Source organism: Populus trichocarpa, chromosome 12 (genome assembly GCF_000002775.5).
Source record: "Populus trichocarpa isolate Nisqually-1 chromosome 12, P.trichocarpa_v4.1, whole genome shotgun sequence".
Classification (NCBI taxonomy): Eukaryota; Viridiplantae; Streptophyta; class Magnoliopsida; order Malpighiales; family Salicaceae; genus Populus; species Populus trichocarpa.
This window is the reverse complement of record NC_037296.2, coordinates 15,012,126-15,039,797: the sequence shown is the minus strand read 5'-3', so window position 1 is coordinate 15,039,797 and position 27,672 is coordinate 15,012,126. Positions and strand designations below refer to the sequence as shown.

The 27,672-nt window shown below is 33.8% G+C and overlaps 3 protein-coding genes and 1 pseudogene across 7 annotated transcripts; 1 reads left to right on the top strand and 3 right to left on the bottom strand.

Moving 5' to 3' along the window:
- Positions 1 to 397: 397 nt before the first annotated feature.
- On the top strand, positions 398 to 2,510 carry LOC7484404 (F-box protein PP2-A14). The gene is made up of 3 exons (XM_002318207.4): positions 398 to 968; positions 1,112 to 1,230; positions 1,880 to 2,510. Exons 1-3 carry the CDS (start codon positions 651 to 653, stop codon positions 2,298 to 2,300), a joined length of 858 nt encoding a protein of 285 aa, XP_002318243.3. The 5' UTR covers positions 398 to 650; the 3' UTR covers positions 2,301 to 2,510.
- A 1,074-nt stretch (positions 2,511 to 3,584) lies between these two features.
- LOC18103960 (probable transcriptional regulator SLK2) lies at positions 3,585 to 10,973 on the bottom strand. 5 transcript variants are annotated; one of them, XM_052446161.1, is made up of 11 exons: positions 10,813 to 10,973; positions 9,119 to 10,147; positions 8,921 to 9,073; positions 8,570 to 8,701; positions 8,257 to 8,305; positions 6,793 to 7,007; positions 6,640 to 6,708; positions 6,196 to 6,296; positions 5,497 to 5,590; positions 5,333 to 5,402; positions 3,585 to 4,807 (listed from the first exon to the last, which is right to left on the bottom strand). In XM_052446161.1, exons 2-11 carry the CDS (start codon positions 9,899 to 9,901, stop codon positions 3,897 to 3,899), a joined length of 2,577 nt encoding a protein of 858 aa, XP_052302121.1. In that variant the 5' UTR covers positions 9,902 to 10,147; positions 10,813 to 10,973; the 3' UTR covers positions 3,585 to 3,896. The 5 variants fall into 5 exon arrangements, with proteins under 5 accessions (XP_052302121.1, XP_006377081.3, XP_052302120.1 ...); XM_006377019.3 differs by having other exon boundaries at positions 8,921 to 10,147; XM_052446160.1 differs by having other exon boundaries at positions 8,921 to 9,954; positions 10,813 to 10,943.
- Positions 10,974 to 18,579: 7,606 nt separating this feature from the next.
- Positions 18,580 to 21,593, bottom strand: LOC18103961 (peroxidase 66-like; annotated as a pseudogene).
- A 408-nt stretch (positions 21,594 to 22,001) lies between these two features.
- LOC7484406 (transcription factor TCP19) lies at positions 22,002 to 23,388 on the bottom strand. Its single transcript, XM_024582231.2, has 2 exons — positions 22,820 to 23,388; positions 22,002 to 22,660 (listed from the first exon to the last, which is right to left on the bottom strand). Exons 1-2 carry the CDS (start codon positions 23,241 to 23,243, stop codon positions 22,170 to 22,172), a joined length of 915 nt encoding a protein of 304 aa, XP_024437999.2. The 5' UTR covers positions 23,244 to 23,388; the 3' UTR covers positions 22,002 to 22,169.
- Between the last annotated feature and the right edge of the window lie 4,284 nt (positions 23,389 to 27,672).

Sequence of the window (27,672 nt, the reverse complement as noted above, 5' to 3'; positions counted from 1 at the left end):
TCCTTCTTCTTTTTTTGAAATTTTTTAATAATTGAAATCTACCTATGATCACTTGAATCAATTAATCCCCACACACATTCCTCTCTTGATATCTATCCCCAAAAAGAATTCAAAAAGTAAAGTCCCAATAGAAATCAATATCATTCTCCAATTGACTTCAAAATATAAGTGAGTATTATATATATTAATATATGGATTGGTTGGTTTCCCAATCGCCACAAAACCGTGTGTGGATAATAATATGACATATTATTCCCTACCAGAGAAATATATATGTATATATTCCATGCACACTCATGTACACGTCCCCTTTTACAACTTCTGATCCTTTGCTTTTATATATATATATTCCTTTGAATTAATTAAAAGAAATTAAAAACAGGTTTTTCAATTTTACTTTATCCCTTTTTCTCCCTTCTAGGCTTGTACTACTCCCATCTTTCTTTCTCTCTCTCTGTCTCTCTTAAAATCTAAAATTCATACCTCTCTCATACACATGAAGAAAAAGGTTATACAGCTTTCTTCAATCTCTCCTCCTCCAAATTGCCAAATGACTTACTACCTCCTCCTCTACCATTAAACACTTGGATTTCTTGATATCAATCTAGGGTATCTTCTTGTTTCTTTTCTTGGATTTTCTCGCTTTCTTTATGGGAGCTGGCTCGTCTAGTTTGGCCTTGGAAAGTGAGGGAGGTTCTTCTCCAGTAAGACCTAATCTTGATGATATCCCAGAAAGTAGTGTTGCTTCTATTCTTATGCACTTGGATCCTCCTGAGATATGCAAACTAGCCAAGGTGAACAAGACTTTTCATGGTGCTTCTTTGGCTGATTTTGTGTGGGAAACAAAGCTTCCATCAAACTATAAGTATCTTGTAGAGAAGATTTTAGGTCAGAGTCCTGAGAGTTTGAGCAAGAAAGAGATCTATGCAAGATTGTGTCAACCTAATTGCTTTGAAGATGGCACCAAGGTATATATATATCTATATATCCCTCTGATCTCTTCTTTTTGTAGAAATGCAATAAAATAGATCGCAAGTGAGTTAATTAATTATATGCTATATCTCTTGTCTAATATTTAATGATAAATCTTCGCATGATTAATTTTCTACAGCAAGTTTGGTTGGATAAAAGTAGTGGCAAGATTTGTGTAGCTGTTTCTTATAAGGCATTAAGGATAACTGGGATAGATGATCGAAGATATTGGAATCATATTTCATCTGAGGAATCCAGGTTAAATATTTATATATTCTTTTTTTTTCTTTTTGGAGTTTCTCTATATATATTAAGTAAGATTCATGATCTATCGAAGGCTTCATGATGCGCATCAGTAAGATTTATGGGATTTTGGATTTAAATTACTACATCAAAATCGAGTAAATTCAAAAGTGAAAAGAGATCTATGCAAGTTTGTGGTTATCTAGCTATGAACATATAAATTTATAATTTAAAAATAAAATAAAAATGGACCACAGTTTTCCCTGATCGAGAGAGTATTAAAATATACATCTGGCCAGTGGCAGGCCATTTCTTATGTCTACAATTAATCCCCAGAAAATAGTGCAAACAGTTGACTAAAAATAATGACTTTCAAGTACTAATTTGCAAGATGGAAAAATATTTATAATATTGAAGACTTTATGCCAATTATTTATTGGATTTCTTGCCCCTTGACTGCTGTGAGAAATTAAATACTTCTTTGGATGCCTTGTGTGCATGACTAAAATAATGATGGAACTTGGATGGTAAACTTTTCTCTGTTTAAAAGTGTGATAGAGTTTTTTAAAAAAAATGTTTCTATTATTATTATAGTAAGAATTAATTCAAAGTTACAAAAATGCAAGAACTAATTTAGAACTACTTAAATATTGTTGCCGTGTAGGTTCAACACAATTGCGTATCTTCAACAAATATGGTGGCTTGAAGTAGTGGGAGAATTAGAGTTTGAATTTCCAGCAGGAACTTATAGCCTATTCTTCAAGCTCCAACTGGGAAAAACCTCGAAAAAATTTGGCCGACGAGCCTGTAATGTCGATCAAGTTCATGGTTGGGGTGCTAAACCTGTCCGATTTCAGCTTTCAACATCGAATGGCCAGCAAGCCTCATCAGAATGTTACTTGCATCAACAAGGAAACTGGGGGCATTACCGTGTTGGTGATTTTGTTGTTGACAACAAAAATACCCCAATGAAGCTCAAATTTTCCATGATGCAGATTGATTGTACACATACTAAAGGTGGTGTGTGCTTAGATTCTGTGTTGATATGTCCTAGTGAATTTAGAGAAAAGTTGAAGCAATTTTAAGGCAAATGAAATCTTTGCAGGTAGGATTGGTCATGAGATGTTACATAGTAAAGAAATATATTAGGGGGGCAGCTTTAGCTGAAAAATGAAAATGGTGGGTTAGTTTTTTGTGGTCCACAAATATTGTATTCTTGCAAATCAATGTAAATTTTGGATTGATCATGTTCATGTGTTTGTGAAACAATAATGAAGGATGATTATAATATTGTAGATCTGTATGTTAAACTCTCGCCTGTATTATTGGCATCTAATTATGGTCTGAAGAACAAATACAGAGTATAAGTAACATTTGGTTTATATTCCAGTATAGAAAAGATAAAAATAATAGAAATAAAACCAGATAAACACTAATTCAACGGACAGTGTAAGATGGAGTTCAAGATGTTAAAATCAATCGTATTACAGGAATCCATTACAAGCATCAACCAACTGGAGAGACAGATCACATACTCAGTTCAAATGCCACAATCTTTTCTCTCTCGCAATCTTGTTGTGAAAAGATTCACAGGACAATAAATTGGAGAGACAGAATCCTTGACTAGAGAAAGTGAAACTCTTTGAAGAAATATATAGTTTCTTTACTTGAGAGATTGTTGTTCTCATGGGGATTTCACTAAACTGGCGGTCTTCTAGGCCCAGTGGGTCCTGTTGTGTCTTCGAGTTTGGGCATAATAGCAATGGGGACGGGGTGGCGACCGACTGATTTGGAAGATAGTTCTTCTGTCACTTTATGCTACTTTGGCATTCTTATCCACTGGCATTCTACTGATTACGAAGATTAGGGCTTCGCCAGTTGGCCCACCATTTTTTGCCACGTCAGTCATTAGCGTTAATCTTAATTTTGAAACACCGAGGAACATTAATCAAACAAAACCTGAATGAGTGGGAGTGCCACAACTTTGGTTCCAATCCTTTTGACGAGGCAGATAAGGTGACTTGCAGGCCGCTGCGTCAAACCCTAGAAAGAGGGCAAGATGCTGCCCAACAAATGAGAGGTAGGGGAAGCATTTATCTGGTTTCGGTAAAGATAGGAGCTTGAATGGGATAAGATTGACGTGGATTTCGGTGACAAATCCCATCAGCCATACCCTAAAACTGGCAGTCACTTTCCAATACTCTACAAATGAATCATAGGCATAGTACTAGCCATCTTATTTTGAAGCGAGTTGGGAGTATTTCAGCACAGAGTAGTAAGAATATGGCAATCCACCCAAGACAGGATAAGTGCCTCAAAGCCATAAAGCATGTGGCCCAAAATTCTTATAGATTACATTCTAGACAAGCTTAAATACAATATTGGAGAACTCATTTAGATATCATATTTCCTGTTCCAGTTTTGTCCAATAGATTACACTTGCAAGACTTGATTAAAAAAATCCCTAAAAAGACAAGTTGATGAGAAGGCAAAAGAAGAAGAACAAAAATAGAGAAAACCTAAGTACCTACTGAAGTGCAAGTGCCTGATGCCACAACAAATTCCATAATTAGAAAAAGCTTGGGAGGTAGGGGAGAAAGCAGATATCTGAATATTCTGTACAAATACAGATGGCCAACACTCGCTCATTTGAGAGCAAATAACTGGTCCACCTCTGTTAGTCATGCCTTCCAACCATAACCCATGTTATCATCAAGGTCACTGTTAAAAAACCCATTTTCAGTGAACTCGTGGGCAATATCACTAACAATGTCGTCCTGCAGATGAAGATTCTGAGGCAAATCTGGTACTTTCTGGTTAAACCCACTGTTGCCACCAGCTGCCGAAGAATCACTGTTTGCAGGAGCTTTAAAACTGTTGCTCTGGCTTGGTGCAGGTCCTCCTGCACTTACTGACACAGTGGAAGCAGTTGGTGCTGTTGCCATACTGTTGCTTCCAAAACCGAGTCCCATCCTTGCCACACCACCATTCCCACTCTGCCGAGAAATGGAATGTTGTTGGACTCCTCCCCCACTGTTATTGGACATTTCCTGCAGCAGTTGGTGGATCATCTGTGGTTGCAATGTCTGGTTGCCATGGGAGGATCGTGGAAGGCTCTGTTGGAGTAAGCTATTAGAGCTCAATGAGCGCTGCTGCAGCTGCTGGGGCTGTTGGGGAGGTGGATGTGGACTTGAAAAGCCACTCACAGGTAAGTTCTGCATGGATCCTTGTATGAAATTAGCAGCTCCTTGGAAGTTTGAGGATGGACTCTGATTAGAATTACTGAATGGTGAAGCAGCCTCCTGTTGAAGTGAACAGGAGTTTGAATTCATCGAGTTCTGTCTCATGAGCAGATTTTGGTAGTTTGTTAATGCCAAAGCAGCCTGCGCCGAACCACTCAAAGCACCTCGACCAACCATTTGATTGTTGCTATTGACATGATTGTTTATTCCTGGATGTAATGCCATCAGCTTATTGATGGTGTTCCTATCAGTTGGCAGACCTTGAACACTTGCTAACTGCTCCATTTCCTGCATTTTCTGCATCTGGAGCTTAGCTGCAGTGGCATGTCGAGGATAACTTTTCAAGCCCTCTGCAGACATGGATTCACATCAGGTCTTTATGCAGTCTATGATTGAAACAACATTTTCTCTCATGACCAAAATTAGCAGGCAACAAAAAAACAAAGCAGAATAGTCAAAATGAACAAAAATGAACCGCAAAATTGTTAGCTGTCTAAGAACTAAAATAATAAGGATTGTATAAAAGAAATGAAACCAAACAGGGCCAGTTTCTGATAAAATTCATCCGAGGTAGTGACCTTCATGTTGAATGCAAACATCAGAAAAATCTTAATAAGAAAATTCCTAGCAGCAGATAAGGCAAATATATCAACACGAGACACCCTTTCAGTCTAAAGAAAATTAGAACACAGATCATTGCAAATAATAAAGGAAGAAAGAAAAGTAGAAGCCAAAACACTCCAATTTTTCTCAACCACAAGATATTAAACTTGAGAAAGCACTGAACTGCATAACAAAATTTTATTCTAAAGAAACCTTCTAGGATAGGGTAAAACACACAAATTGGAATAACACCAGCCACAAAAGGATTTTACCAATAGGCCCAGCTTTTTGCTCCCGACAGAAATCAATCAGATCCTTCATGCTGTTGACAACCTCAGATATCTGTCACACATTGAAGTAAAAATCATAAAACAAAGTAAATTGTAATTCTTCTATCAGTATAGAAATTCAGATCCAGAAAGTGTGAAAGTTATACCTGCAGGCACCGGACATATCTTTTGGAAAAACCCAAATCATTCAGTGACTGCAACTCTAAACTCTTTGCAAGCTGGCGACCAGCTGTCAGAACCCTTTATAAAAGATCAATGTTGGATCAGTATTTAACTGCTAGCCATAATTATAATCCATTCCTTTGCAAACCAAATATTATTTGATAAAGCCTTCAATTAAAATTTTAAAGCTCATTCAAGAGTTGAGACACTGTTTTGTGAATGTCATGCCTGAGGAAAGCTATATGGTTTAATGCTCCACTAGAACATAAAAGATTTATGAGGACCACTGTCTAGAAAGGTAACAGTCTCAGCTGCAAGTTCTAGTCTACAGATTCAAATCTTGAGAGACTTCATCCAAAATGCTCAAGGACACCCAAATTCTCTCTCCACAACTTTCATTTATGCAGGATCAACACTAGATACCTCAAGCACTCATTGTATCATATGAATAGGGGAGCTTGAGTTAGCAAAACAACATAATTATGTCCATCAAAACAACAGGAACATGTCAAATGCTTTTTATTTCAGGAAATATAGCCTCAAGGACGGGGTCTGTGTGGACCTAAGCTCATTAACATAGGAGTGTATTAACTTTATGAGTCAAGAAGCTTCAGCCAGAAAGCTTGCATAAGCAGCACCAAATTGTATTAAGAAAGAATTAAGAGAATGCTCATTTTACTTACATATTGCTGTTTGTTTGCAGATCCTGTTGAGAAACCCCATCAGATCCGCTTTCAGCAATAGTGCTCTGGCATTTCTGCGCAACCTGGAGCAACTGATTCACCTGCAAAAGCACTCACTAGGTTGAAGTTAAAAATGTATCTACAACATTCAAAATTGAAGAGGGCTCACATCACAGTGACGAATGATGTGCAATCCAGTAATTGCTATCTAGAACTGCATAGGTGTTATTGAAGATCCACCACGCTTATCCTTGAATGCTTTGGATTAAGAGCATTCACAACCAAACAAAGAGATGACTATTTCAGCCTCTATTTCTCTATTCGTTTTCTCATGTTTTTCTTTGATTAGGGTAACTGTGATGGATCATCTCTAGGAAGCATCACTCCAGAAAAACAAAGAACTAGAGGAACTTTCCAATGAACACAATGTTTCAAACATAGTACCTGTGGTGCAACCACCCTCCGTGGAAGAAGTTCTTCATGGCGCCGAGCACAAAATTCCCACGACAATATCTAAAAATGAATAGAAGTACTAGCCAGTTATTAAGAAATTTAGAAATTATCAATACTTGTATCAGAAACAGTGTTCATATTGACCTTTAAGTCAGGGGTGAATATAATACGAAGCTGACCCTCACGAACAACACGAAGTTGCTCATATACACTCTCTTGGACTGCTTTTGCATACTCCAGCATCATTATTCCAGAATGCAATCTAAATTCACGCGGCAAGTCCAAAAACAGAAGCTCATCAATGACACCACTTCCAAACTTGATTTCATTAAGCCTAGGGAGTACTTCAAAAGTTGCCTCTGCAAAAAATAACCCATAACAAGCTCAGAGTTAAATCTCCAGAATAAATGAATCACAAGGATGTTCCAAGTTACACTGGTTACGTCTAAGTTGAGGGTTGAACAGGAGCTAGATAGTGGCCCTATGAGTATTTTATGACGAGCAAGAAATATGGAATCATCATGTTATCATGTTAACATTCCAAAAAACAAAGAAGAAAAGAACCAAAGCACGCATTTTAGCTTTTTAGCTAATGAGCTGCAGATGGCTCTTTGATGATGTTCATATTTTGTTTCATCTACTAAAATGAAGATATTTGAATTTAATAGCCTCAAAAAAGGTGGCTTGTGGAGAGCGCAACAAACCACCATAAACGCTTGTAAACAAGTCAACTTAAAATAGGCAGAAGAAATCTGAGGAAAAAATAACCACCGGTGAGAATTTAAACTCGGGGCTCATCCTGAACAACCCACCTCAGCTAATGCCCAAGGAAAATAAATTAACCAGAAAATCAAAGCACCCAGATATGTCCCTTTCCTTTTTATGAATGACCCTCATAGCAGATAACATAGATACTACACAAGTGCACAAAAAACATACCAAGAGAATGATTATAGATGCAAATTAGGGCCAAAAAGTTGAGTAACCAAAATACCGAGCCAGAAACAACCATTAAACATCAAAAGAGAAACAAAAAAAAAGAGGAAAAAAAAAACTTTTATCAGTCCTGTCATATCCCAATTTTTCACCCCATGCAATCCAGATTTGGAACCCATGCCTGTTTCATTTCATGTCAACAATTATGCTTGATAACCAATGGGAATATGAATTCTCAATTTGAATGTGAAAATAAATTGAAGTTAAGATTATACCATTTGTTTGCATCAACACTCCAATTGACAAGCAATAGTTCCATGAAAGAAAATTGAAGTCAAGATTATGCTTTGTTAATCTTGTCTCCCATAGATTTATGTATACATTACACTGTATTGACTTCCATAAAATCATGTAGGGTCAACTCCGAGAGTGACCAGAGTTTGACAGTGTTTACACAAGATACTCAAATTACAAAAATGATTGCACAGAGTAAAAGCATTCAGTAAACTTATGAAGCTAAATTATCTCACACTAACATGCAATTCTTTCCAAAATCAAACCAGTAATTTTCAATGTCATTTTTTACATGAAACAAATTCCAGGAATTAGAGTATAGGAGTGATAATGTTGGGGCACATCATCCATTACTACAAAGCATCACAATTCCCTTACCAAAACCTCTTCCAGACTTGGAACCACAAAGGTCACACTGCCATGCCTCCTGAAAAAAGAAAAAAAGAACTGTTACATGCAGGTGATGACAACATGATGTCTACAAATAAACAAGTGATGACTGAAGCTACTAAATCTATTGCTTGCTCTTAACCAACATATGAAATCACCATGAGAAAATGGAAAAACTAAAGCTCAACATCAGGAAAAATAATAGAAATCTATTCACTTGTATCAGTAAGGACTCCAATGACTTGTCAGTTAAAATTAAATAGAAAAATTTTATTAACAGGAAAAGGACAAAAACACTGACCATAGCTGCCTGGGGGAAAACACCAAGTGCATGATGCCCAACATTCTCGTATAATGACAAGCACCACCTTTTCTTCGCGCGAGGAGAATAGTACTCTGAGACAAATTTACGCCAATATGCAATAGTGTTCTCCTGTTAAAATAATAAAAGTCCATGACAAGATTAAAAACACATTTGTGCTTTCAGGAACTGCTTAATTAAAATGAATTTATATATTGGGCAATAAGTATATGAGCATACATATTTACCCAGGGAAAACATGAATTTAGTACGACATCAGAATGCCACAAATATTAATAACGAGGAAAAGGTTATCTGCTATAGAGTTATCAAACAACAGCAAGAACTTACAGCAAGCCGTTGCCGCTGATGATATAGATATTGCATCAAACGACGGGCACAAATACCCCCATCAAAGGGACGCTTGAGGGCAGATGCTGGTTGCATGGCCTGTTGTTGCATTTGCTGCCTCAAATGCATTTGCTGCTGCTGCTGCTGCTGCTGTTGCTGCTGTTGCTGCTGCTGCTGCTGCTGCTGCTGCTGCTGCTGCTGTAACTGGGCTCTCTGCAACGGTGGCATAGATTGGAGAAGTTGATGCTGCTGTTGCCTCAGTCTATGTTGATGAATCAAGTTTTGTAGCTGCGGGTTTCGGTTTTGCAGCTGCATGGAGTCCTGCCTTTGCAGCAGTTGCTGCAACAACTGCTGCTGCAGAATATCTTCCTGCTTGATATCCAATCTTGGCTTCTTTTGCACTTGCGATAGATTATTATGGTCTTGAAGAAAGGATCCCTGGCCTCGTGGACCCATGGGAAGTGAAACTTGCCCAATTTGTGATGTGGGCAAGGATGTAGCACTTGAAGCACCGTGTTGTTGCTGCTGATTCTGCAGAACCTGCTGGACATTTCGGTCCTGATGGTTGCCCTGCTGCACCACAGAGGACCCATCAACAACTGATGAGCCTGAAATGCTTATATTATTGGATGAAAAAGACATAGGCGATGCTGGCAAGCGCATATATGACTCTGTATTGATACTTGCGCTTCTCTGCAAATGAGGACCTCCAGAAAGCGCTGAATTTGCATCGGTCACCAAAGAACTCGCCCCAACACTCGGTCCGGAGTTTGCCACACTGTTCAAAACCGCATTATTCATGTCCCCAGAAACCGGACCCAAATTGGGTCGCCCGGTTCCAGGAATCGAATTTGATGAGTTGCCAAATGATGAGCTCAAGTGAGAGTTAACTAAACCCTGGGACTGCCCATCCCCTTGGAAGAAAATTCCAGAACTTGAGGAAGATTGGGCTAAAGCTCCAGCCACTCGAGAAGGTACCATACCAGGCACCGACCCTTGGTGGCCAGAATCTAAGTAGCTCTCCAGAGCCAGCCCTGACCAATTTTTTCAATACTAAATATCCTTAAACCCCTCAGTAATAATAAAATTATAAAACCAAAACCCAGATCAAAATTATAAAACCCACAAAAACCACACAATATAATCAACAATTCGGGCGTCACCAACCAAATTTGAACCCAATATTTTTGTGATCTGTTTCAGCTTTCAACAATTTCTTGTAGGGATCTAAAACAAACAATATAACTCTACATCAGCACTAGCAAAAAGGAAGAACACCAAAAAGAAAACAACAATGAAGACTAATTTCAATTACCACAATTTCAAGAACCAGCTTATCCCTGAAAAAACCCTAATTACCTCACAAAAAACCTAATCCTTGGCTAAATTTAGTAACAATTACAACACTACCTAAGCCCCAAAAAAACCCAAATTTAATCATCTTTTATTAAACCCCCCTTCAACCACAACTCAGAAAACCTAATTTCCTAAATTATCCCCAAGAAAACCCTAACTTTTTTAGCTAAGCTTTAGCTACAACAACCACACTACCTAACTAAAACCCAAAAAGACTCTTAAATTTATCACGTAAAACCCCTATAATCACTAATTATATGTTATTAACAACTAATCAAGCTTAACCACGACTTAATTACTCACATTCAAAATCAAGAACTCAAAAAGATCCTCACTTTAATCAAAATCAAGCTCTTAATTGTCGCTTAAAAATCAAAAGATCAAAAAATAGAACAGACACAAAAAAAAGGTTGCTTTTTTTAGCTCAGAAGATCAAAAAAACAAAAAAAATCAAAAAAGAAATATACTTCAAATAATAATTTGTTTTCCAGGAAAATAAATACATAATAAAATCAAAAGATTACTTTTCTACTGACCTTGAAACAGCAATCTGGATAAAGCGAAACGCAGAATTTTTTTGGCTAATTCAGAAACCGAAAATCAGAGAGAGAGAGAGAGAGAGAGAGACAGAGAGGAGAAAAGGGAAGGAGCTGATTATATACCTAGCGGGAATTGAAGCACAGAGAATGACCGGCTGTACTGGTAAGGGAATGTGTTGACGGGTTTTGCCGGTGTTAATTGGACACGTGCTGGTTTTTGGAGTGGGGAACCGTGATCGATTTTGATAACGCGGGGCGACGCGAGGTTGGGGATGATGTGGCGTGGTTTTATTGGGTTATCGTGGAGGTTCAGTATCGTCTATGATGAGGGCGTGTAGCTTTTTGGTACGTCTCTTCAAGGCAAATATCCAGTGTGGTCAAGTCGTGTGTCGAATTTAAACGTTTTTTTTTAACATTGGTAAGCATCTTCGACCATGTTCTTGACATAAGACGAAGAATTCGTGTGTAGTACGGTAGATTTAAAAAAACGTATATTTATTTTTAAAAAATATTAAATTAATATTTTTTATAATTTTAATATATTGATATAAAAAAATTGAAAAAAATATTTTAATTTATTTAAAATAAAAAATATTTTTAAAAGACATTTTACACCATGATATATACCAAACACCCATTGAGTTGAATCTAAGAAAATTGATAAAATACGGGATTTGTGAAAAAAAAATTAAAAATTTATCTAAATTGAAGATTGTAACATAACAAGTGGATTTATTTAGTAGCTTGTTCGAAAGTTTAAAAACTTTGAAAAGTTGTTATTTTAAATTTATTCTTCCTAAATACGTGTTAGTGATATTTAAATATTATTAGAGTTGATATGTTAAATGATACGGTATATTATATAAAAAAAATTATATATATGCTATAAGATTATAAAGTGTGTGGTGTTTTTTTTTTTATCCACTTTATTATTCATCCTCTCATATTTAACTTTAAATTTTAACATTGAGATTTTTTAGAGTTTTCAATTGGATTGTTAAACTTTTTTTTTTTTTTTTGCATAATTAAGCCTTTTTTACATAGTTTTGAAACCCAACCTGGTGATCGACCCAGTCTAATAATCGGGTCATGGGTCAGAAGGGTTGACCCGGGTTGACCGGGGTCAACCTAAAAAAAATAAAAATCAAATAAAAAAATCACGGCCAGAGACTCAGATGTTTTTGACAAATCAAATAAAGACTTCTATAGTACAATTCTCCTCTCTTATCCCTCTCTCGTCAATTCGCTTTCCAACCACAAATAGGTGCTTCTGCATATAACAAGAAAACAACAGCAATGTAAAGAGGAAAAGAAAATCATAAAGAGAGAGAGAAAACACATAGGCATCGAAACATAAAGCAATAGCAATCGTGCATCAACAACAATGTTGATATTCACGTATGGAACTTTGAAGAGGGGCTTTTCCAATCATGTCTTGATGCAGGATCTAATCTAAATCGGGGATGCTGTCGTCAATGGAATCTATAGGACCGTTGACAACTACTCGCTTGTCTGTAGGCACTACAGGGTCTCATTCCTTCTCAACCTTCCATACGCCACCAGGTCTCACCTGGTCACCAGCGAGTTATACGTTGTGTTGAGGCAGAGGTTGTCCAGGCTCGATGAATTGGAGGGAACGAGTGGGATCACTACGAGAGGCTGCCGATAAGGGTAAAGCCCATTGATAGAGGGGACGCCGTGTTTGGGGTGGAGACGTATTACGGGCACATGAGCTATGGATTGAAATTGATTTTCTTTAATTAGGTTATCTCTATATGGCGTCTACAATTCTGCAGTGTTGGTCTTCATCGTTTTGGCCTTTTAATTAAAAGACCAAAACGACGTCGTTTCATGGCTATGTATATAAAAAAAGAGGCCGGGTTTGCCCGGGTCGACCCGCCGGGCTGGTCCGGGTTTCAAAACCATGCTTTTTAGCCTAAATTTGAGATCAATTACATTTTTTTTAGGGATAAGGGTTGAATTGAAAAAGAAGAGTTTAAGTGAAAAACACGGATAACATTGGTGGTGGCTCTACAATTTGTTTGAAAAGTTCATTTTAGTCCATGCCTTTCTAAGCTATTAGGTACTTGATCCCTATAATTTTTAAATACTATATTTTGATACCATATTTCATTTTTTTTAATTCTTTTTCAGTGGAGGAGAAAGGAGGGGTCGTTGGATTTCGGTTTAAAAAGAGAAAGTTGCAGTTGATTATGATTTCAACCACTAAAACATATATGAGCTCTAGAAAATTTATAGGTTCAGATTGATTATGGGTTTGGGGGCGGTTTTTGTGTCTTTGAAGGCTATGGATTAATTAAACAAGATTCCAAGAGTGTTTCTAAGTGTTTCAAGTAAAAAGAGGTTGAAAATAAGTTTTTGGGTTAAATAAACAAGAGCTTTATTTTTTCAACCACCACACGGATTCCAGGCAATTATAGATTAGGCATTGTCTCCCGAGACAAACGACGCGTCATCTATTTTTTCAGCAAAGAATGGTGCAAAAAACATGTCATTTCCCCTATTAACTTCAAAAAAATATAAATAAAGATCGGCGTGTAGGCCTTATCAATGTGGGCACCGTGGCTTACCATGCCCACAACACCTGGGCTCATAGTTTTTAGACCCGACCGAGTCCAAGGCCCGGGTTCTGGGTTTTGACCGGGTCGCCCGGGTCAATTTTTTTAAATCAAAACGACGTCGTTTTAGTAAAAAAACAAAAGTCAACGGGTTGCAAACGAGTTTTTGATCGGGTCAATCGAGTCACACCGAGTTTTTTCTTTCCCTGTTTTTTCTTCAACCCGGCCCGGTTCCAGCCTCGGGTCCTGGGTTTCAAAACTATACCTGGGGTCATTCTTTGATTTTTTCTTTTTTATATATTTTTCTTTTTCTTAAATTACTATTTGTTTTATATGTATTTTTAAAAATAATTTTTGCATTTATGTTTTGATTAATACCCCTTCATTTTTAATTGTTTTTGGCTTATTTAACCCTTTTGAAATAACAATTATTTTTTATTACATTGAGTGTGTTTAATTATTTTTATGAGATTAGTATGATTCATTTATAATTTTTTTTTATATATATTTTATATAGGTTAAAATTATTTTAAAAAATGTTTTATTTTTTTACAATATTTTTAATATGTGCAGCCTTACATAGACTGTTTTTCCATTTATTTTATTCAATAAATTTTATGAATGTGTTAATTTATGTTACAAATTGATTTTTATAAATAAATTCATTAAATATAATAGGGTAAATGAACCATATTATGCTATTAAATATTTTGGTCTATATCCATATTTTAATTTTTTAGATTTTAATTTTGTTATTGTTAAAAACTTTTTATTTATTTATTTATTTAAATAATTATTAATTTATTTGATTAGAAGTTTGGATGAGTTTTTTTTATTTATACTTTATATTGTTTTTAGAAAATAACCTTCATACCAGGCTTTTTTAAAAGAAAAATTTATGACTTGCGGTGGCGCGAAGGTGAAATAGCTAGTGTGTATGTCCATGGTGTATTTAATGTTGAATTTAATGAAGCAATCCCATGTATAGGATAAAAAAATTATTGATACACCAATCATTAAATGCAAAATCATTTTAGTGAAAATCTTTAACAATTTAGTTTTTTTAAAAAAAAACTAGAAAGACTAAAAATTAAACAAAATATATCCCATAAATTATTTTAAAATAATCATAGCAAGATAATCCTGTCATAAGAAAAAAAAACTTAAAATTTTTACGGGTAAAATTTTCTTTGGATTATTAAAATTTATATAATGTTTTTATATTATTTATTTTTAATTATCATTCATATTCACATATTAGTTTGGACATTAACTAAAACCAAATTCTTGTCTCATATATTTTAAAATTATACTTTTCACATTGATTTATTATTATGTTTAGAGAAATAAACTTCCTTGTATATGAATTCTAAGATTCAAACTCAATAAATCTAAAAAACATTAAACTAAATATTATTGACCGCTTGGATCTTTTGCTTGCATGAAAATGACTGGGTGGTTGAAATCAACGCTTTATGTAGTGCTGAGATTATAGTGAATATTAGTTTTAAAAATATGTTTTACTTTAAAATATATTAAAATAATATTTTATTTATTTATTTTTAACATTAGTAAATAAAAAAATAAAAAAATACTAAAAATTGTTAATTGAAAACTGAAAAAATCAAAAAATTAAAAAATACGGTCTAACCGCACTCCCAAACCACACATTAAACACAAGGATGTAGAATATCAAAGTTTAGTGGACCTGTTTGAGACTGTGGTAAATATTGTTTTTTAAAATAATTTTTATTTAGAAATGCATTAAAATAATTTTTTTATTTTTTAAATCAGTATATTAAAACGATATAAAAAAACTAATTTTTTTTAATATAAAATTAAAATAAATTAAAAAATTTTAAAAGTATAGTGTACCATTGAGGCCTTACTCCACGAGGTTAAAGGATGGAGATGGTCAGATTGACACGTGGGATCAAAAAGTAAAAGGTCATTTTAGTCCCCACTCCCTAATAATTATTATCTGGATTTCAAATCAGTACTTAAAAAGTTAGTTTTGCATAATTTAGCCTCCAAACCACCCTTAATTTGTAAGATTATTTTAAACAAATCATTAATGTTTGGGTTAATTTAAATTATTTCATTACGGACTTTATTTGAAATCTTGAACGACAACTTGAGAATATAATCACTTATCAACTAGAATATAAAGAATAATTATTTTTATGTTTTTATTAAGTAATTTAATTAATAAATTAGTTTCTCAAACTCACATGTTAAATCTTTGAAATGTGATTATATTAATAATATTATCACAAAATATACATCTTTTATTTTTATTTTGATGTGAAAATGTGTTTTAAAAATTGTTTAGAACGCAGATATAACCCCAAATTAATATGAAAACACCTCTCACTGTTAAGAGAGAAAAATCTAAATTATACTAAAAATGTTAACATTTTGATTAATAACTTCTTTCCTAAAAATGCTTAGGAAAGAAGTATATTAGAATATTCTATTTGATTAATATGATACATATATATTTTTTTTTTATCCGGGTATCCTCACACCTTTTTAAAGGGTGAGACTAATCTTGTTCGGGGTTCGTGACTACCCCTCCCAATAAATACGCTTTCTAGGGATCGAACTTGTGTTTTTACCCTTATATGGATATAGTAGTGTCTTAACCACTAAACCAACACTTCATAGTACATACTTTAAACATTCAAAATGATACCTTTGAATATAAAATTTAATATGACAATTAATTTCATTGAAGTGTTTTTATGTTTGGTCAATATGCATGCATGGCCATGGGGAATAGTTGATTTATTCAACTGGTACACCAAAACAAAAACTCTAGAATAGGAATAATTATACTTATAAAATCTGACTGGATAGTTCATCTGGATGAGATCTGTTTTATAGGTAAGGACGTCAATTCTAATTTTTTTTTAAGATCACAACGATATTATTTTGATAAATAAAAAAAATATACGAATAAAAAACCTGGTTTTAATCGAGTTAGTAGTGTTAAAGTAATTCAGATCAAACATAAAAGGAGGCTAGAATTCTCAATAATATGTTTATTATGAGTGCTTAAGTTAACCTAAATACAAAGGAATTATATATAGGTTAAACTGAAAATACATTTCTACCCTTAATAAATAAAACTAGATAAATATTACTTAACATCTCCCCTCAAACTCACGATGCGGCATCTACAAGCATCGAGAGTTTGCCAACTAGAAAACAAAAACGAGATATGGAATGCGTCTTGGTAAAGAAATCTGCAAGGAAGAATGAACAAAAAGCAAAGTAACGGTGTCATGCTTGAGATGATGACGAGTAAGATGACAATCGATCTCAATGTGCTTAGTTCGCTTATAAAAATCGAGTTGTGAGCAATCTGAATAGAACTCTGGTTGTCACAATTCATAGGAGTAGGATGAGAAAAGAAAACTCTCATATCAGCAAGTAACCAACGTAACCAAACAATCTCTTTGGTAGTAAATGTCATGACAGAAGCTGAAGGAAAGTCGAAATACCAGATTTTGCAGAAGCGGAAGACAAAATATCACTCCAAATTTTTTTTTTTTTTTTTTTGCAGAAACTTAACTCAAATACCAAATTGTAGAAATTGAAGAGAAGACGAAATACCAAAACAATTGCAGAGACAGAACATAAATACCAAATTGCAGAAGCTGATACCAAATTGCAGAAACTGAAGAGAAGATGAAATACCAAAACAATTACAGAGACAAACATAAATACCAAATTGCAGAAACTGAAGGACAGTCAAAATACCAGATTTTGCAGAAGCGGAAGACAAAATATCACTCTAATTTTTTTTTTTTGCAGAAACTTAACTTAAATACCAAGTTGCAGAAACTGAAGAGAAGACGAAATACCAAAATAATTGCAGAGACAAAACAGAAATACCAAATTGCAGAAGCTGATACCAAATTGCAGAAACCGAAGAGAAGACGAAATACCAAAACAATTGCAGAGACAGAACAGAAATACCAAATTGCAGAAGCTGATACCAAATTGCAGAAACCGAAGAGAAGACGAAATACCAAAATAATTGCAGAGACAGAATAGAAATACCAAATTGCAGAAGCTGAAGAATCTAAAATAAAGTTTCAGATATTAATTCTTTAGCCGCAAGCACAAAACCTGATCTTCATCCTCCATCTTTTAATAGGTCAAACAACCCATGTTTGATGTTTTGAAAAATGGATCTGAAGTTAAGCTTCAAAGGAATACATTGAGCGTGTTGGAACATCCTACAGGGAATGAAGTGGATGATGATAACGATTTTGATATGAGCAGTGGCTTTGACATTGGTGAACATGATTTCTATAAGGGCAGCGAGTTCCATAAAATTAACAAGCCAAGGGTTCGATCAATTAGGCTCTGATACCATGTTAAAGTAATTCAGATCAAACATAAAAGGAGGCTAGAATTCTCAATAATATGTTTATTATGAGTGCTTAAGTTAACCTAAATACAAATGAATTATATATAGGTTAAACTGAAAATACTATTCTACCCTTAATAAATAAAACTAGATAAATATTACTTAACAAGTAGGTCTATCTAGATTTTTTACAGAGTCAACCTGATTTTTTTCTCCTATTCTTTCTTTGATTTAGGTTAGTCAGGTCCATATCGATATGTTCGCCGATCTATATTTTATCATTATTGGAATAGACAACTTATACATGAATAACCTAGAATACCATCTTTAGTTGATTTTTTCAAATGGTACACCTCACAAAAAAAAAATGCAAAGAAATACAATAGCAATATTCATAGTTATAAAATTTAACTCGAGGATCGACATGAAACAAAACTTGAGTTAAGGGTTGAGCTAAAAAAAAAATTAAAAAGTACAATGTTGTTTTGACAAAACTAAATCAATGAACTAAATGCTAGGTTTTGACTTCATCAACCCGAATTTTTAACCAAGTCATAGTTTTTCTCTTTTATTTTTTCTTTAATTTGTGTAATTAGATTTCAGATTAACCGGTTAGGCCAAACAAAGTTTTCCAACTATGGGAATAGCTGATTTTTTCAAGTTTAGAGGCAACTCATACATGAATAACCTTAGAATGCCAAATTTAATCCAAAACATATCAACTGCAAGGGAAGAATTATCTGGAACAGCTTCTGTTCACGGAGCTGAAATGAACTCCCGATGGTCTTTGTGTTCTAGAAATCTTTTCGCCTGGAACTGTACTCACTTCCCTCTCAATTAATGGACCACTCGGCACTGAAGTCTCACTTCTCCGTTTTCAATCACCCCGACATTTCCAAGTTTTACCATTGACGCTGCAAATCCTCTGAAGAACAAACTTTGATCCCTGGCAAATGATTCAACAATCCATCTTGTTGATCTGCTCCGAAGACACCTTTTCCTTCTATAACTCTCTTGTAATAATCATTATCGAAAGTTGATGAGGTCGAGCTAGTCTAGGAATTCTCCTGCATTATCATCCTTGTTTGGTTTAGGGCATTTCTTCTTTAGATTCTTGGCGAACTGAGTATTCATGCTTGGATCAACATCATGAACTGAACTAAAGTTTTGAAGTCGAGCTAGCTTCAAAAGAAGAGCAATCTGAGAATCCTAAAGTATGGCCTCCTGATAAAGCTACCAAGTCTTTGACTCCTAGACCTCTCTAGACAGAGCTTTGAATTAGCTGTGTAATTACATTGAAGTTTGGAGCTGGTAGGACGTTGATTGTATCATTAGCTTTTGACACCCTTCCATCTTTCCTTCCTGTCAGCACATTCCAAGAAGGTCCTACAGACTGATGAAAACATCACAAGTGAGATGATATTAGAAGAAAACTAAACAATATTTTTCCATTTAATCATATATGTATGGACATGCATGTAAGAAAGTGTTGGAAGCGTTTGTTTTCTTTTTACCATGGCTACTACATATCTCTCCCTGCCATGGCTATGATATCAGCACATGAAACCGCGCGTGGACAAGCCATCTCAAGCTTAGCTTTGGCATCATCATTAACGTAGAATGATCGAACTGATCAGACATTGGGAGGGCCATCTTTCTCTGCTTGGTTTCCAGGAGTAGAATCCAGCAAAATCGATGCATCACATCCCTGTATCAAGAAGTATTCCAGTAAGATCATATACTATGTACTGTTTTCTACATTGGCTACTCGGTGTAAAGACTACTATCATGCATTTGTTTACATGTGCCAAGAGAGGAATTACATACCCTTACGAAGCACTCATGGAAGAACATCCTAAGGATACGAGCTAGCTGCAGGGACTTTAGGATCATGCATGGAAGCATTAAGAACTGTCTCTAAAACTATTTTCTCTGCTTGTTGACATGTTTGATCATGGTGATGAGAATCAAGCGCAGCTTTTGAAGGTGAGATCAAGATTAAGCAACAATTGGCTTTAAGATATACAACGGCGTTTTATTCAAAAATAAATTTTGTTGGGGCGGGCTAAAATAAATTCAATTTTTATTTTTTTAATTGTGTTTTATTCAAAAAATTAGAAGGAGATCGTTTGATGACGTAGCATTTGCAGAATTTGATTGCAATCCCAATTTTGTTATTGCCGGGTCCGACCTAGTTAAAAATTTTTTTCAGTTTTTATTTTTATTTTTATTTTTAATTGTGTTTTATTCAAAAAATTAGAAGGAGATCGTTTGATGACGTAACATTTGCAGAATTTGATTGCAATCCTAATTTTGTTTTTTATGATATTTTTACCTGATGTTGTTGCGCGCTTAATAAACCATGGAAAATATAGTACTTGTTGGATAGATTTCGAACGTGATGAATTGCACGTAGTTTAATGAAATAATAAAGAAATATTTGATATCAATATTATTTATTTCATGATGTAATAACAGTAGTTAAATCTACAATATTTAAATTAAAAACCATCAATATTAATATATATATTTTTTAATTATTTTATAACCTCAATTTGAAAAGCATTTTTTTAACCAAATACATTAAACAACTTTTTGTTCAACCACAGTTTTAACCAAACATATATTTTTTCAAACCAACCTCAACTAAAAATATTTTTTATAAAACAACTTTTTTCAAATTACAACCACAACAACAACCGCAATACCAAACACGATTATATATTCTTTTGATTCTAAAGGTAGAAGAATGTATATCTAATCATGATTTGAACGTCCATGGAGGTAGAGCATATATATATATATATATATAGTAGTCAGCAGAAACAAACACATAAAAACAAGTTTTCATCTGGATTTTATACCCTTCCAAGTTACTCAAGAGCATTATTCAAGTCCTCCAATGAACAAAAGTGTTAACTTTAGATAAAAAAAACACAAAAAAAAATTTTTAAATAAAAAATAAATTAATTTTTAAAAAAAACACGGTCACACTATACTTATAACAAATAAATTAAGAAAGGGTAGTGTATGGGAGGTGTTTTGTTCTCAAGTCAAATCTGCTACCCATAATTGAACTATACAGAGAGTTTGGATCCATGGATGGTTGAATCTAAAGGAGCTATCATAAAGAAATTAAATTGCAATATATCAATTTAAATTTGTGTATGAACCAATGATCACTTAAGAAAAAATATTAATTCAATTTTTTTTTATAATACTGAAATGATAATATATTATATCAACCCGAGTCATGAGATCATAAAACAACATCAATCTAAACAAGCTAATTTGTAAAACATGTGAACTTTGTCATGAAACCGTGATGATTGCATAGAAAACAAGATGAAACAAAAAATAAAATCTAATTGATAATCAACCAAATGTTGAAACTGAAAAAAAAATCTAATTAAAAAATTAATTCAACAGGGTTAACCCGTCAAACTCGTGATATGAATCATAAAACTAAGATAGTTATAAGAAAAAATAAACCATAATAAATTATGAAATTCAATTTCTAAAAAATCTTGAAAAGTAAAATTAAAAAAAATATATAGATTTTTTTAAAAAAATATTATTTTACAGAAATGTTCTAGCTGGGATTTGACTGAAATTTTTGAAACAGAACAAGACTCCAAACAAGATTAATTTTATTTGGGTTTGTTCTGTTTTGTAAACAATAACCACCCGGACATGAGGAAACAGAATCGACACCCTTGTTTTTTTTTTTTTTAATTAATCCATCGGTCCTATGCAAATCAACACCACATGCCTAAAAATCAGTGGGACCCACCTTGCACGTGCAAGGCAAACCTCATGTAAGCCTGTTTAGTGTTTTTTGCTTTCAGGGATTTTTCTTGTATTTGGTGAAGATATCTTAAGCTTGTAAGACTCTTCGAGATCTAACTTAGAGTTCAAGACCGAAGTCAAAATAAAAGAAGATAAAGCTTCAGTTTTGATATAAAAAAAATTTATTTAAAATTAAATCCAATTCAAATCAAGTTTGAGTGAGTTAGCGTGTCATCGAATTAATCCATCAAAATTGATCAACTTTGTAATTATGATTTTAAAATGTTTTAATATTAAAAAGAATTAACATTATTACCACACATTTTTTTATTTTTTTTTGCTAAAAATGCTCAACTTTTCCCAACATACCATATAGGCTGACCAAACCAAACTTTCCATAAAGAACCAGGAGAAATGAATCAATGATAAGAACAAAGTGAAGACAAAAGGGCTTAATATCCAAAAATCCCACAAAGATAACATAAACAGCACCTGAAGAAAAACCACGTTCTTGTCCTAGAACCTAAGAACAAAAAAAAAAAAAAAACTGCTCCCTAATCGTAAAACACTATCTCTGCCCCCCAAGTTGATTAAACGCAAGCCAGTCATCTCAAAATGCAAGATTCTGAACATGGTGCTTGTTGATGATCATGATTCACAGGATGGCCAAGATATTGAAGCTCCTTCTTATCATAAATCTCCAAAGAAAAATCCCTCAACATTTGTGAACCACCACCGCCGCCACCAGTACTAGCACTCGTGGTACTTGATCCTGAGCTTGAAGAACTCATTGACCCAATGTTATTAGAAGGTGACATACCTCCACCAAAACCAACACCAACATTACCAGCCGATTGGACCCCAGGCTGCATAGCAGAAACAAGGCTAGAAATAGGCTTAGCAGCCATATTAAAAAATGGAGTTGTACTGGCAGCAGGAAAAGCCCAAAATTGAGCCTGATTAGACTCACCAACACCAACACTACTCCCTTGTGGGAACAGAAGAGTCCCTATTGGCCAAATTGGCACCAACCCTTGTGGACTTGTACTAGCAATAGGAGCCAAACCTGAAGAAACTGAATTCTGATGAGCGGCTTCTGCAAGATCAACAAAATCACTATTACAAGGTCTCCTACGTTTTTTATTAGGCACCAAACCATCAGCATCAATGTCCGCTTCAGCTGTTGTTCTGGCTGGTGTTTCAGTTGGGATTTTTAATGTTCCATTAACAGAAACAGCAATAGCAGGTACTGTACCTGTACCTGTTGCTGCAATAATTGCTGGCTCTGCGTGTTCAAGCAACCATCTTATTGTCTCACCCTCAGACTTGTGACCTAGTTCTCGAGTTAACTGAAAAATCCTGGCTGCACATGTTGCTGGCATCCGAACTCTCCGTCCTCGACCTTCTACTTTTGTGTGCCTGTCTTTTCTGTTCCTCTTTGCTGCAATTACCACTTGCTGTTGCTTTCTTTGTACTTGATGTAAAACAAGAGAAGAAGAAGAAGAACCGTTGTTGATTCTTTTATTGTTGTTGTGTTCCTCAAATTCTTGGCTTTCTTCTGGGTCTGTTAAGGTCTCGTCTTTGAGTTCTGGTTGGCTAGAGAGATTTGCTGTGGTTATGCTCTGTTCTTTGTCTATTTTTTCAATGGTACGGTGGTGATGATGGGTTGGTGAGTCCATGGTTAAACAAGAAATTGAGAAAAAAATAGAAAAAATTAACAAGGACCCACGAAAATATTGATGAACCCAGATGGAATCAACTCTAATTTTTGTGAAATTCAAAAATTTCTTTAAACCCTAGCCCCACTTATCTTTGCAGAGAGGGACCCTCAAACCAGATTATAAATTTGGGGAAGAAGAAGAATCAATGGATGGGATTGTGACACGTGGTGAGACCTATCTTAGATAAGATGAAGATGAACTGTTTGCGGTGTTTTTTCAATTTGGTCAAGGCTGGTAAGTAATTAATAATTATTTTTCAAATTACGATTTTGTGGTGGTTGAAAATTAGATAGTTTTGAATTTGCTATATCAATTCAACCTATTATCATAATCAGGAGAAATTCATTTCTAAAACTCTCATCAATGTGATAATATCTTCCATTGATCCATTTGTTTGTAAGAAAACTAATTTGAATTATAAAGAATAATTATTTTCTTAAGATAGAGGATGATACTAGATTATTGATTCGTATTTCGTTGCAGGTTAGATCAAATATTTTTTTAACATAAAACAATGTCTAGCCGTTAATAATGTCTTTTCGGGTATAATATTTTTTATTAATTAATTTAATGTTATCCTGTTGACTTGACGAGTCTAAAAATAACCAAAATGGACGGTAAAAACATAATTTGACTCCAAATAAATATTTAAGATGAGATTTTTTTTATAAATATTGAAATAATAACATATTTAATTGATGAAGGTCAACCCAAGTTGACATGTCAATTTACATGTTGGGACATGAGATCTTAATAATTCCCTAAAAAACAAATCAAAACAACTTATGAAGCTCAATTTTTAATAAATTCAATGTTAAAGAATGAAATTAAAAAAAATCAATTAAAAAAAGGACCAAAAAAACTTGAGTTAATCCGGGTTAACCTAGCAAACTCTCGACTTGGGTCATGAAATCAGGATAAACTAATAAAGAGAAAATTAAAACAAATTATAAAGCTCAATTCTCAATTAATCTAGTGTTGAAAGTTGAACTTGAAAAAAGATTCGATTAAAAAATGACTCTAACCCTTGTTAACTCGTTAAATCTATGACCTGAGCTATGAGATAATGATAACTTGATAGAAAAAAAAACAAAAAAAAATCACGAAACTTAATTTACAAACAACCCAATATTGAATGATGAAATTAAAAAAATTCAAGAAAAAAAATCGAGTCAATTTATTTAATTAGTCAAACATATGGTTCGAGTTATGTAACCGAGATAATCTAAAAAAAAAAATTATAATGAAAGGATGAAATTATAAAATGCAATATCCAATAAACCTAATGTTGAAAGATAAAATTGAAATTAAAAAAAAAAACTAAAAGAAGGAAAAAAACAATATTTTAGTGAATATTATTTTATGAGGAGAGGCACAATAAAATCCCCTCATCTTTTAGTTTTTTTTTAATTATTTTTTTAAATAGAATTTGTATGATCTTATAATTTAAATATAGTTTTAGAGGGCTAATTAGCAAAGTTGTTTTAAATAAAATTTAAATCAAAATAAATTATATCAATATTATCTTAATTACAAGCCAATCCAAAACAATGAACTTTTAGGTGTTGTGATTTTAAGAAATTCATTTCTGATTATTGTTGATTTAGTGTATGTTATAAAATTGATTTTTAATTAAAAATATATTAAAATATTTTTTTTATTAGCATATTAAAAATATAAAAATATTATTTTAATATTTTTTCAGAAAAAAAAAACTATTTCAAAAGAAATTTAGTCAAAATATGGAAAACCATAAAAGTAAATAACACCTTACAATCAAAGTTGCAAACACATCACCTCGTTACTTATTAGTGACAACATATTTGAATTTTGTTTGAATATGATGTAATTATAAAGTAATCAATTTTTAATCTAATCCTTAAAAGTAAAAACACCTAATACAGAACTTGCTTTTAGAGAAAACAAATATACCATCTCAAAAAAAATTTAAAAATATCTCATTTTTTTTTGAACTTTTTACTAATGACGAGAGGTTAGTAACTCATTCTCATGTTAAAAGGGATCTTTCACTAAGAATATTACAAATTACATCATAATTTTTAAGATTAAAAAAAAACTGAAAAAAATCAGAGATGAGAATATTCACTGTGAATGATTCACTCACAGTCCACAGAAAACTATCAAAATGTCTGAATGCCTAAACAAGGAAGCAGATATTGTTGCAAAGATTGTACGTGATCACGTTAATTATGTTTTTAGGCCTGATAAACACTTTCTTGATGCAGTGTGTATTATCTCCTACTGAGATGAACCAGAAAACATATATTACTGCGGATCATCATGTGGCTTTAAATGCTGACAATGAGCAATAGCACAATAAAAAGGCTCTTGATTGGTTCGAAGAACTTCCAATTGATGGTCAAGTTGATTTCTATCATCTGTTAATTTGAGTCTGGGATCAAGAGAACAGCTATCGATGGAATCAAAAGGTGAAAACGGGGATTAAATTAATTCTTGGATTGATTGGATAATTTATAAAAAGAGACGGTACTATTGCTCACTCAAAGATTGAACTAAGATTGTCTAATGTGATTTTTCTTATAATATTCAAAACTTTAGCTTTTGGCTTTGAGACTTGCATGGAATTGATGTCTATATTCACAGGTGTAATGGACTAGCCATATGCACATGTATGGAAGTTCATTTGGGTTTAGGGTTGCGGCCTGCTGTTAAGGATGAGCTAGTTGTGCTCATAAACTCAAAAACCACCATATCATCTCATGAAACTTTTCTGACATAATTGACATGCATGGCTTGCTGAATGTTTTACACAAAAAAACTTCAATTTTTATTAGATTCTGGAAACTATCCATTTAATTAAGATGATCCAGTATTTTCTTTTAATTCAACTGTTATTCCATGACTCATTTTTTGTTGGCTTTACATTATCTGAACCTTGATTCTTCAGTTTTGGGTTTCTCATATTCAGGAAAGAATTATTTTACCCTCTAAAAGATGAAAAAGACGCGTATTTTCAGTTTGGGAGTTCATAAAACGATCGAGTGAGCAAAGCTTCTCGAGGAATGCACTCCTCTAAATTTTGCCTTGACATAGCAAGTGACACGCCCTCATCAAATCGCCTCATTGATGCCATTGCTAGCCACTATGCTCCGGTCATCGTCAGTGATGACTTTGAGCTCCCTTATGAGGATGTCATTGATTACTATCTATTCTGCATATTTGTTCCCACATCAGATGCTGTAGAAGAAAAGTTCCTCTTAAATCTCATCAGGAGTATTAAGAAGGATCAATGGGCTAGAATGGCAGAGGTTGAAAGAGGTAGAAAAATTCTTTGAGTTCCAATATCCATCAAGGGAAGGTGATGTAATTCAAATGATATGGCAAGTTGTAGCGAGAAAAGGTAACGAGAGCATTATGTTACTGGATGCTTTATCCAATGTCAGAAAATGAAGAGATTATTATTCTGAGTCGAATGCAGCATGTAGATGGACAGGTTTGCCAGATCTGTGGGATACTATTCTTCCATTTATTTAATGATTAAATTATGCCTCAGACCTTGGCAGAGAAACCAGCAATGCACCAAGCATACTTGGATTTAGCTCCCGAAAAGGTAATGAGAGTATTGGAACTGCTATTATATTTTTCATGACAAGGATCTAATACTTCTATCATTAAATAATTATCCAAAGTTGATGCACTGTTCAGATTTTTGCTCTGCTGAAATCTTCTGGTGTGTTTTGTTTTTTTTTCCCATGTGTTCTAGATGTTGAAAAGGGATTTCTAGAGCAAATATTGTAGAGCAGAACACCTCTAATATACAAAAAAAAATGCTACTGCCGCAACTGCAGCAGTTGTAGAGGCTGAGGAGCTTGCTCTTTTCCTTAAACCTGATGATATTTTCGGCTAGCGAAACTCGACGGAAGGTATTCATTCTTGGTTGTTATTTAATATATTTGCTTCTTAAAACCGAAACTTTTTTTTTTTTTTGTATCTTCATGTCTTTTTAATCTGCATTGAGAAATATTGAGTTGATTAATAATTTTGTTTTTACTCTTACCGGGAAACAAGACTAGAGTTTGTTTTTTCTGCTTATCTTATACTAATTTTCTAAAACAAAATGACAGATAGATTAACAAATTATTAAGAAAATGGAATGTCTCAATGAAAAAAAAACTGCATAATGGGATATCTTTTTCTTCCCTTCACAACATATTTATGGATTAGAATTAAATCAGCGTTATGCTACTTTCTGGTGTGCTTTTGTGGTAGAAAATCGCGGTTTCTTCTCTAGGTTGATTGTTAGAATCTGTCAGTGTGCTTTTATATCTATCTTTTCTAATCTTAGTTGCGCTTTTTAAAATACAGGATTATGGGATTGTCCGTGTGGTGTTAGCAAGGACACAAC